We start from the raw sequence: 12,483 nt of genomic DNA, 5'->3' as shown, positions 1-12,483 counted from the left end.
TTTCTGTCACCATCTCAAAGTTGCTGTCGTGCATTTGATACTCTATTTTTATATGTTCAGTATTATTCACAACTCACGGTTTGACTAAATGCATGACGCGTAGGACGTATTCATCTTCTTTTTTGAAGTAACGTCTGTATCATATGAAATATGATAAGGTGAAAACTTTTAACCTTCAGTTAGCCAATTCCTTGAGAGAAATAAATAAGAGAAGTCAATAGAAGTCAGTCATTGAATGTAGTCACTTATGAAAGTTATTATAAGAGTCACTATAAAGTCATTTTAAAGTTCTGAGATTTGTACCAGTCAATAAGTTAATACCATTGTCAAGTTTTTGTATGAAGGATCATTACTAAATATTCTCTGATTCTGTGTATCATTTCATATGTGGTGTTATAATTATTATTGTATATACTGCATTCTTCATTAATCTCGACGACAAGCCTTATATTTATTAGACGTATTATTTGTGTCTTCCACTTAAGGAGTCATTTCCTCATGTTTGTTTGTTTTACTTATTTCGGATGTTCCTTCAGAGTTAAAGATAATTACTTTCTAGTCTAAACATCCCGCAGGACGACGGGGGATGGGAGTGGGCAGGGTTTGAACCCGGGACCATCGATAAGTCCGAACGACAGTCCAGCGTGCAAACCGCACGACCAGGCAGCCATCCTCATTTAAGAGAGATGTATGATCGTGCCTACATAACGCCTACAATATATATATATATGGTTACAATATGAACCCAATGTCACCAACAATTTTCCGTGTTGCCGTTTTAAAAGCAATGAAAAAAAAATTGAGTCCAAATTACAACTCGAGCTTCTATGGTGAAAGCCCTACGTGTTTTGCTTCTGAGCGATTCAAGGTTTCTTTTTTTTTTTTCATAGAATTTCTGTTTTTTGAAATCTAATCGTAACTGAACACAGGAAAGATAAAAAAAACTAAGTGATTTGTCCACTTTAAGTTTACGCTAGAAGTACAAAAATGTGGAGTGCTATTTGTTATTAAACAGTGATTGTTCTTATTTATAGCTTGCCCACCGGGAAAATACGGTCCGAACTGCTCCGGGACATGTTCTCAACACTGTTTCACAGAATATAATTGTGATAATACCAATGGAAACTGTGCATCATGCAAACCAGGCTACAAGGGAGACACATGTAATGAAGGTTGTACATTTCTAGCATTATTTTGCTTGTTTTATTTTTATAAGCAGTTTATATTTCGAGTCTATATAGATTTCTTTCTTCCTTCTTTCTTTTTCTTAATATCTTCCTTTTGTATATTCTCTTTTTAGATTTCTTTCCAAATATCTAATTTCTTCCTCGTTCTTTTTATTGTTTAGATTTTTTTTGTCCTTTATAAGCGCTCTCTCTCACTCTTTTTCTGGGCCCATCACTATCACTAATTTTTTTACCACATGGATCTCTGGCAAATGGGGCACGATGCCCCTGGCGCATCCATCATGGGGCGCAACACTCAGCCTATATTTCTATGTGATGTTCATGGAAAATGGGGGTCGGGGCGCCAAAAAAATACATTGACCAGGGCGAATGTTGCGCTCACTACGCCTCTGCTCTGGTTCATTATTTTTCCCTTGGAAGCGTACTAGAATAAGATCTAATGATATTATCTACTGATGTTTGACACTTTTTTTATAGAATGCCAAAACAAAACGTATGGATATTATTGTATGAACCATTGCTCCGTCGGTTGTTCCAACATATGCAATAAAACTGATGGTCAGTGTAATTGTCTAAATGGATACAAAGGAAACATGTGCACTGAAAGTAAGTGACATTTGTGAATTTTTTATTTTTTTTAAAATCTAACGAGATCTAATTTTATTGTAAAAATAATTATTATATGTTTGTAAAATGTTTTACATGTTTCGGATGTTCCTTCAGAGTCGAAGATAGTTTACTTCCTCGTCCAAATCTCCCGCAGGACGACGGGGATGGGAGCGGGCAGGATTTGAACCCTCGACCATCGATAAATCCGAACGATAGTCCAGCGCGCAAACCGCACTACCAGGCAGCCATCCCATAAAGTGAAATAACGCTCAATTATTTCACGTTCAGAAGTCAGTTTCTAGCATCAGTCAATTTAAGCCAAATCTGGTAATAATGCAGTGGGTAAAAGTTAGAAGGGCCAATCCGTTTGCTGAATGTATTGGAAATGTCTTCGAGTCCGAAGATCAAGGATGCGTGCAATCAGTCACTTGAATATAAGGCCCTAATGTAGAGGTCAATCCTTTTAGCTGAGAATTCTGTGAGCTATCGACTTTCTTCCATGATAGATGTGTCAAAACACTAAAGAAGAATGAGTTCAAACATTTTAATTGTTACAGCGTAAAAACTTGTAGTAACAGTTTAAATTACTGCTAAACAAATGGCGAGACTTAACACTACATTACATTACAGAAACATAGATCTTTTTTTCTAAAGTTAAAATAGACCCACTTCGTGTTTTAATTGAAAAACACATACGTTTTTAGAAAGTTATACCCCTTGTATTTTATTGTTATTGAAGGTAAATTTTTCATTTTGTAACAACCTATGAGAATAGATCTGCAACCAAAGATGCTTCATATGCAACGAAGCTGTAATAGCTAAATTTATGTAGCCGAACACAGTAAAAAGTTATTTTAAAATCAGACATCAAAGCTTTACCAACTAGGACACCCAGATTTTTATATATAAAGCTGACTGAAAGATGAAACAACGAATAAATTAATTAGCATTTGTTATGAAATTTAAAAAGAAAATGGATAGTCTAGATGTAAATATCAAGAAAATACTTTTAAAAAAAATAATTTCAAATTTACAACCATGATATCAGCACTGAAAGATGGGTTTTATATGTATACCTCATTTCACACTGCTGAATTTTGTTGCAAGTTTACCGATGTATCATATAGTTATATACAGTTCTATTGAGCTGGTTCTTTTTTTTATAAATATTTCAGAATGCCCAAATGGTACCTATGGTGATAAATGTGCACAAAACTGTTCTCAATTTTGTGTACCGTCCACATGCAGTTCCGAAAATGGCTTTTGCGACTGCCTACCGGGCTATAAGGGGGATAAATGCGATGAAGGTAATCACTTTGTTGTGTTTTAATTTTTGTCTAGACATCGTCTTTTTTTTTTCTTCAACATCCCTTAATTATTAATAAAATATTATTAATTATTATTTCCCTTAATTTTCCTTCAATTGAAATAAAAAAATTAAAAAGTTAAAAAAATAAAAAAGTAAAGTGTCCCCTTTCAGACCTTACGATCTATGGGGCAGATGATGTTAAGGTCATCTGTTTCTTGGCCAACGGTTAACGAGCAGGGTGTTATGTGGCCAGCATAACGACCAACCGCCTTTACTTTCCCCAACTAAAGTCATGTACTAATTAGAGCTGGGTGGACTCATTTGAAATAATTCATACAAAATGGAATATTCTGAAGCGTTTAATTAATATTTCTATTTTGCATTGTTATAGTCCTAATTTGTTTTTATAGAGCATATTCACTGATCTATAAATATTGTTTTCCAGTATGTTCTCTCGGAAATTGGGGACCAATGTGTATCAACAACTGTAGTGTCCATTGCTACAATACTTCTTGTGATTTTCAAACTGGTTCCTGCAATTATGGATGTATCGAAGGGTTCCAAACAGCCAATTGTACTGAGCCGTGCAATAAAACCCACTATGGAAAAAACTGTGTGAATGAATGCTCATGGAACTGTACCAGGTCAGAATGTAACAGCACCACTGGCGTATGTGAGCAGTGTGTTCCTGGTCGTTATGGAAATTATTGCGATGAAGGTAACATAATGAACACGTATGAACAATATATAACTTACCAAGAGCCATTATTGTGAATTCATCGAAAGAACAACGCTTAAGAGTTATTATATATTTTTATTGAAATATATGAATTTTATTTTAAAACACAATCAAGTTTAGTTTTTACTTACAGATTAAAAAAAAAAATACAACTCTTGCATTCGTTAATCTATACAGGTGCATACCTGTTTTAACAAAGTAAGTTTGTTATTAAAATGCGAAATTTAATAATTTCGCAGATGCACGATAGTACAGAATTAAATAGATAAATAAAATAAATTATAGCTTTTATAAAGCGCTACTTTCATGCTTATATCATGCTCAGGGCGCTACGATCCAATATCATTTGTGGACCTGTGGGGGGAAGGGGGTATCTGGGAGAAGGTTTTCCATGCTGCCTTTAGGCGCTCAGTAATCACAACTCTGCTCAAGTCGGGTGTTGAACCTCGAGCTCCCTCCATAGGTAGACAAGCTAAGTTCAAGCGTACTCAACGATGCAGATGATTATAAACAGTACATCACAGACACATAGCAAGAATGTCTGCTTTAGGCACAGCCTCGTCATAAGTTCTAGACATGGGTGGAACCTTGTTATCATTTTATTTAATGTAAACATCCTTCCTAGTCCTGTTAGAGTCTCTAACAGTGCGCACCTTCTGCACTAGCTTGGATGGCGGCATGCATGGCAGGGATATAACAATATATAGAACACTAGTTTACGATGTTATATTATTTTGTATCAATACTCTTATAACATTTTTGTATATGATTTTCGTTCCCTCTGTTGCTCTGTCTGTCTGTCGTCACTTTCTCTGTTTCTAAAAAACTATTCCCAGGTCGTTAAAAATTTCACCTCCCCAGTTCTACAGATGACCAATCAGGGATTAATCTTGAAAAATATAATAATTTTATTAAATTAAAACAATTTATGCATAACTATATGTTAAGTTAAAGTAGGGTAGTAACGCTTCAACTAAATTTGATTTTTCAAACTATTTAGATTGCCCAGATGGGAAATATGGACAGGACTGTATAAATGAGTGTAGCATCTCGTGCAAGGACGGGTGTCATCCCGTAAATGGTACCTGTATAAACGGCTGTCAGGATGGGTTCCTAGGTCCTTTCTGTAACGCAAGTAAGTTGACAATATAGTTTAGTGACATAAATGACACCAACAACATGAAAGGGGCAAATGACACCAAAGTTACAATGGTTGCAGGAAGCATCGAATAAGGTTAAATAAACACAAACGCTGGAATAAAATAAAATACTTTAAAAACAAAATACATAATTGATAGCAAAAAAATCAAAGACACAGAAGTTGCAAATGATACAAAAGACACATAATACAAAACAGACACGAAATCAAAGACACAAAAAGACTTTTACTGAGCCTCCATTTTAATACGAGATTTAAAAAAAAAGTGTTAATAAAATATGATTACACATTGTTTCCCAAACAATACGTCATTTAACCGCATGTGTACTAATATTATATGATATTACGTCATTGTTTGTTGTTTATGTTTTGTGCGAAAGCAAAGGATCGGACGGAAATAAAAAGTTAGTTATATATGTCTACCTTGATCAAGACAGTCTCGTTATTATCATTATTAATTAGTAACGTCTACAGTAATTTATTATTAATCTGTGACAACAGAACAGCATGTTTTCATTGAATTTAAATTGCCTAGTATTCAAAGAATTCATCTTCACATGCCCCTTAATATGTTGGACAGTTGGTGCACCACACAAGATTTGTCGACCGTCTTTCTCCATTCCTCTTTGTCTTTTGCCTTGTGATCAATTGTATTGTTAATTATTTTTTTTTAAGCTTGTGATGAAAATCATTTCGGCCCAGCTTGCTCCAGTGCATGCAGCTTGCATTGTGAGGGTGTCAATAACAATAACTCTAGAATCTGTCACAGTGTAAACGGAAGCTGTCTACTTGGTTGCTCACGTGATTTCACTGGCCCACAATGCTTTGAAGGTACTGTTATTGCTACTTCTCTAAAATGTACTAGAATTTTTAAATGAATTTGTATTTCAAGATTACAAATTATTACAACAGCATTTGAATTTTTAAAATTATGCAACAGCTTTTGCAAATAGATAGTTACACATCTTTAAAGCTACAAACCGTATCTACATCATAGAAAATCAATAGATAACATCAGAAGCCTTAGTTGATATTACAGCCGGCGTAATATGGAATTATACACAGATTAATATTCATATTCCAGTTCCCAAATTTTCAGACATATCATCTTTACTTAGTAACACATCTTCGGTTTTTCGTCATTTTCTAACAATGTATTTGAATTTTAAAGCTAATGTATCAGTTTCAAATCTATTCATAGTCCCAAAGTAATGTTCCATTTCAGACCTCGTGATCTCTAGGTAGATGATGTTACGGTCATCTGTTTCTCTGGCCAACGGTTAACAAGCAGGGCGTTATTTGAGCAGAACTACAACCAAACGCCTTTACTTTAACCAACTTTATTAAGTCAGGTACCCATTTGAGTTGGTTTTAGGGGCGCCCAAAAATCATAAAAATTTTAAATCCCAGTCTTCGTCGGGATTCGAGCCCAGGACCCCAGGTTTGGAAGGCAAGCACTTAACCATTCAGCTTATAAGCACAAGCACTATTTGTTAAATTCAGTAACTTAATGATACCCTAGTTATTTTTATCAAAGCTAACATCCACTATGTCTGTCTGTCTGTTTGTCTGGTAAAAAGTCACGTGATTTCTCCCACACGCACAATCTCGGATCAAGAGGAATTTTTGCACAATCAATTAAAAAAAACAACATTAATTAGTTTATTAACTATTAGTAATATTTTTTTGTTTGGTATCTCGAACAAGGAAAATAAATCGTAATTAACTGAATTAGTCCCCTTTATAGGTCGTCGTCAGAGTCTTATTGAACATAAACCTGAAAACTAGGACGAAAGTATAGAAACAAATAGATAATTTTATAATCTTCCATGTTTATAAGATTTCCATCAGCAGAGTGGTTACTGTGTTTGATTAAAACCCATATCCTACTATGTACACTGCCAGTGTACGTTTTTGAAAAACTTATATAAAAAAAACTATTAAAGTTTTTTCTATTTTTTTTTTTTGTTCTCGTTTAAGAACATGTTTGTCTACATTTTGCCACGTTCTGTTTGACTTTTTACAATTGCGTTTTATTATTTTATTGCGCTTAAAAGTGACAACATTGTCAAAAATTGAAACCAATTTGGAAAATGTTAGTAATAACACATTTATATAAATACTTTCAAATAAAACTACTTGATTTAGAAACATAAAGTATCCTAGTATTATAATTAATTAATAGATTTAACATTTATAGCATGGTCTTTTCAAATTTTAATTTTTTGTAACGTACACTCCCAGTGTACATGGCAGGATATGCCACTGTAGGAATCAATGACTGATATATGAATCGAAATAAATCAAGACTTTATTTAGAACATAGATTTGTTTGTTTTAACCAATATTATCATATATTATTGTTATACAACATACTTACCCTTATAATTGCAAATTATAGAACTAATAATGATGATTATAAGGTTATTATTTGAAAACATAAACAATAATATAATAATTCCTTTTATATATTGTTTTGTTTGTTTGTAAAATGTTTTACATTTTTCGGATGTTCCTTCAGAGTTGAAGATAATTTACTTCCTAGTCCAAACCTCCCGCAGGACGACGGGGGATGGGAGCGGACAGGGTTTGAACCCTCGACCGTCGATAAATCCGAACGAAAGTGCAGCGCGCAAACCGCACGACCACGCAGCCATTCCGACCACGCAGTTTTGTTTTATTTTACTACATACAGTTCTCCTAGGCTATTGTTAACTGACTACTTAGAAAAATATTTATCCCATTAGCAAATTATTATCCTATTGATGTATGGTTATGTGAAATTTTTTTTTAATGATAATTATATAAATTTATAATATTTGTTTAGGGTCTCAAGTAAATATGAACAGTTCACAATGTCATCATTAAGAATCAAGATGAGAACCTGATATCTAATAGTAAATAAATGAATTAGACAAAAGCATGATTGAGTTTCAATGACATTAGAATCGTATAATTTGTTATTAGGTCCTTGTGTTGTATCATAACATAATATGTTTACCTCTATGACACCGTTATTTATTATGTATACTTATTTTTACAATTTAGTCACAATTTAGTATAGCTAATTAGCAGAGCTAATATCACAAGGGAATTGAGTCTATAGCCTGAGGAGGCATGAGCAATGACTTTGGATTCAGGTCGTTCCCCTTTTTTTAATAAATGCTTTTTTATTGTTAGTCGATAATTACACGAGTGTTCCAAATTAATTAATACGTTTAAGATGACCCTTTTTTAAAAAAAGAAATTTTAAAAATATTTTCTTGTTAAATATTTGATTTAAATTGATTGATAGTGTCCCATCTCGAGTCTAGGTATTTACATTGATTTACTTTTAGTTTTTTTTTCTTTACCTTTGTTTCTTCACAGCAATAAATTCCGGCTCTAGTCCACCAGTTGGCGCTATTGTTGGAGCTGCTATTGCTGCATTGGTCATCATCGCTTTGATTATAGTTACTGTAGTACTCTGGAGGTAGCGTTGACAATTAAGACTTTACTATCTAAACTGATAGATTACTTCAATGTATAATTTCTAATGGTGTCTAATAACTTTTTCTAAGATCTAGTTCTAATTTTGTTATTAGACGAAAACATCCGAAAAAAGAGAGAACGTCGTTTAAAGAAAGAAACATAACTCATTTGATCTTGCCTGAGAAAGATATTGAAGAGAAAGTGTCAGAAGGTATTCATTTTTCTTAAACCTATTTTTTTTATGTGAGTATCTAATATATAAAGCAAAAAGTAAGGCGTATTTGTATGAGGGCGTGCATCTCAAATAAAAAAATAAAACCATTTGACCGATCTTGATAAAACATGGCTTAAATGTTTCTTAGATGACGGCGGAGGCCGTAGTATACTTTTAATATCCCTCCCACAATCTAAGGGCCCTAAAATTAGGAAAGCAGTACCTAACTATATATCTATTAAAGAAAAAGTTTTTATTTTTTAAACTAATCGGGTAAACCCGATTTCACAGTATTTTATATTTGATATGACAAGTTGACTAAAAGGGTAAATCCATTTTCACAATCTACTTTTATTTTCGTGGAAAATGTGAAGGGAAAATGTTCATGTTTGATACAGATCATTAGTTCCCAAACTTAGGCCGCAGGCCGCAGTCACATACAATTAGTTTTATATAAAAATTATTTGCAATAAAAAGTTTATATATAGCCACAAAATATATAGACTCACAATATATATTTTTATTTTATAAAGTCTTATACTACTGGATACCTGCGACGTCTCAACCTGTGGGCTGTGGAGACCAATAGCTCGTTGACACGTCTTACAGGTCTGTGACGTAAAGACGTGCTATTGGTATAAACTGCCCTCTGTATATATATGCACATTCACTTGTGAAATATCAAAAGGCTATGGCTTATGCATTCAAAAAACTTTACTTTTTGTCATATTTGCTAAAGAGATTGAGACCCCAAAAGAAGACGACGACCCTGGATTTATACCGGATGCGACGTACTACAACACCTCGTCAGAGCCTCTAGTCAATATGTCGATGCCGGTACATGAACTGAACATTTACATGAAATCCCATGATAAAGAATTTTTCACTGAACAATTTAAGGTATGGAGAAGATTATTGAGTTAATTAACAACGAGGGCATAACATTTGTTCTTTTACTGAGAGACTTTAAATACATATGTCACGGATGAATGTGTGTATGTATGTATAATCTATTTTTACAATCTGCGCGAATGACCGGAAGTGTGTTTTGTTGTCAGAGAGACCAGCGTGTGTGATATGCAGTAAAGCTGATTAAAGTTTATGTGTTTGATCTAGTGGTTTCATTGTTTTATTTCGTTAACTAGAACTGAACCAGGGACACCTAGACGTATCGAAACCTGAGGTAGATTCTATCGAGTTATTATTATAAATATAATAGGAAAGCTGTGACAACATACTTAAAAAAATAATTAGAAAAGATTTATTTTAAAATTGTAAATACATGGTTCTTGTTTTAAAAACCTGTTTTAAGCTTCTAAGTAAACCACGTCTGACTGACCTGATACAGTCATTTGAAATATATTCAGGGCGTTTAGAATGAACAAAATGTTCCAGACATAACTAACAATAATCTCTTTTCCTCTTTTAAATCATTTTACTGAAACGGTCCCGTGTAGAATAGTTTGTATTGTCTATTATAGAATAAGTTAAACTGTATAGTGTATGAAATGATAAACTATCTTGTAGAGCATATGTTAAACTGGCATCTATAGTATAGGTTAAACTGTCCGACTGGATTTTTTTTTTCGTTGGTTTATTTTGGGGGGGGGGGGAGGGGTATAAGCCTCTTTTTTAAGCTACATGAAAACTTTTGGTTAATTCGGCGTTATATTATTTTGTATAGTTGGACACCTACCAACAATATTAATCATCTCTAATTAAATGTCAATCATTACTATCATTATTCCATCCATCCATATATATATATATATATATATATGGAGCTGGCGACCCTAAGGCAGTTTGCAGCACCCAGTGCTACACTCTGGCAGAACCTGCGAAGTCGCTGACCCCAAACTGTATCGGCACTGCCGTTCCTTTGGATACATCAGCTGCGTGGAGAGGGGGGAACTGATATGTGGGCCACAGCTAATGCCCAGGCATTTATCTCACCACCAAGATGATCCAAAATCGCTTCGTGACTTAAGGAGGCCATATATATATATATTTATATATATATATATATATATATATATATATATATATATATATATATATATATATATATATATATATATATATATATATATATATATATATATATATATATATATATATATATATATATATATATATATATATACATAGTTTATGTTCATGTTACAGCTTTTTTATTTGTTAAACCTTTCAATGTGTTTATGTAAAGATTATAAAATTTCCATTTCTACCTTTCTTGAAAGAAAATACCTCAAGCACAAGATGTAACGACGGAAGTAGCAGAGAATGAAAAGAATAAAGTCAAAAATAGATATAAAAACATATGCCCATGTAAGTATACCAGTCAGCCCTCCAAATGTTTAAGTATTTAACAGTTTATATCACTTTTTCACTGCATAGGGTGAACTATATCAAATATCGATTACAGCTTGTTAAAAGAAAGCTATGCAGTTGATGTATTTAAAACGGCAAATAACTGATAAGGTTAGCTCACATGGGTCGCAGGCTCTTCCATGCTGTAGCAGGCTCTTCCGTGTTGTAGCAGGCTCTTCCATGTTGTAGCAGGCTCTTCCATGTTGTATTAGGCTCTTCCGTGTTGTAGCAGGCTCTTCCGTGTTGTAGCAGGCTCTTCCATGTTGTAGCAGGCTCTTTCATGTTGTAGCAGGCTCTTCCATGTTGTAGCAGGCTCTTCCATGTTGTAGCAGGCTCTTCCGTGTTGTAGCAGGCTCTTCCATGTTGTAGCAGGCTCTTCCGTGTTGTAGCAGGCTCTTCCGTGTTGTAGCAGGCTCTTCTATGTTGTAGCAGGCTCTTCCATGTTGTAGCAGGCTCTTCCATGTTGAAGCAGGCTCTTCCATGTTGTAGCAGGCTCTTCCATGTTGTAGCAGGCTCTTCCATGTTGTAGCAGGTTCTTCCATGTTGTAGCAGGCTCTTCCATGTTGCAGCAGGCTCTTCCATGTTGTAGCAGGTTCTTCCATGTTGTAGCAGGCTCTTCCATGTTGTAGCAGGCTCTTCCATGTTGTAGCATATCATGTTTGTTATAAAGTGTGTGTTTATGTGTGCGTGGCAGTTAACGCTGGGCATGGCACGTATCCCGTATGGGAGACGAACGTATGCCAAAGGCAGTCTTTTTTGGTGAGCTAAAAGGTGGTCGACGTAACAGAGGCGCCCAACGGAAACGCTTCAGCTTAGGCGTCAACTTTCCTTGGCTGACATAGAGGAGAGCACCTGGCTGCATACGGCGTCGGAACGAGACAGCTGGAGGTCACTTACAAAGGCCGCTGGATACACATTTGAGACCAAAAGAAAATCTACTGCCGATGACAAACGCAGACGACGAAAAGAAAATCTAAATCGATTACCTGCGGACAATGGTTATGCTAGACCAGCTTAAGCGTCAACTTTCCTTGGCTGACATAGAGGAGAGCACCTGGCTGCATGCGGCGTCGGAACGAGACAGCTGGAGGTCACTCACGAAGGCCGCGGGATAGACATTTAAGCCCAAAAGAAAATCTGCTGCCGAGGACAAACGCAGACGACGAAAAGAAAATCTAAATCGACCACCTGCGGAGAATGGTTATGCTTGACCTGCTTGTGGCAAAATATGTAGGTCACAGCTGGGGCTGCGCAGCCACGGGAAATAATGTATTCCTCACTAATCTTCGGACTTTCGAAGACAAGCCTTATTATGTGTGTGTGTGTGTGTGTGCTTCTATGTTATCAGTCGTCTTAGATAGAACAGACGACTCAAGAACGTCAGACTGAATAGATGCGACTTTTGTATTGAGTTCCTTTTTGTTC

At 35.0% G+C, this 12,483-nt stretch overlaps 1 protein-coding gene across 1 annotated transcript in view; it reads left to right on the top strand.

Annotated features, from left to right (window-relative positions):
• Positions 1 to 12,483, top strand: part of LOC106063873 (receptor-type tyrosine-protein phosphatase alpha-like) — a 40,349-nt gene that overhangs the window by 933 nt on the left and 26,933 nt on the right. The window contains exons 2-11 of the mRNA XM_056028612.1: positions 1,035 to 1,172; positions 1,665 to 1,793; positions 2,972 to 3,103; positions 3,551 to 3,823; positions 4,845 to 4,979; positions 5,679 to 5,834; positions 8,373 to 8,475; positions 8,588 to 8,685; positions 9,428 to 9,588; positions 10,929 to 11,016. Of these exons, the coding sequence (XP_055884587.1) occupies positions 1,035 to 1,172; positions 1,665 to 1,793; positions 2,972 to 3,103; positions 3,551 to 3,823; positions 4,845 to 4,979; positions 5,679 to 5,834; positions 8,373 to 8,475; positions 8,588 to 8,685; positions 9,428 to 9,588; positions 10,929 to 11,016 (1,413 nt within the window). The remainder of the gene's footprint in view (positions 1 to 1,034; positions 1,173 to 1,664; positions 1,794 to 2,971; positions 3,104 to 3,550; positions 3,824 to 4,844; positions 4,980 to 5,678; positions 5,835 to 8,372; positions 8,476 to 8,587; positions 8,686 to 9,427; positions 9,589 to 10,928; positions 11,017 to 12,483) is intronic.

The sequence above is a fragment of the Biomphalaria glabrata genome, chromosome 5 (assembly GCF_947242115.1).
Source record: "Biomphalaria glabrata chromosome 5, xgBioGlab47.1, whole genome shotgun sequence".
In the NCBI taxonomy this organism is placed as follows: Eukaryota; Metazoa; Mollusca; class Gastropoda; family Planorbidae; genus Biomphalaria; species Biomphalaria glabrata.
This window is presented reverse-complemented; position numbering and strand designations above follow the sequence as displayed.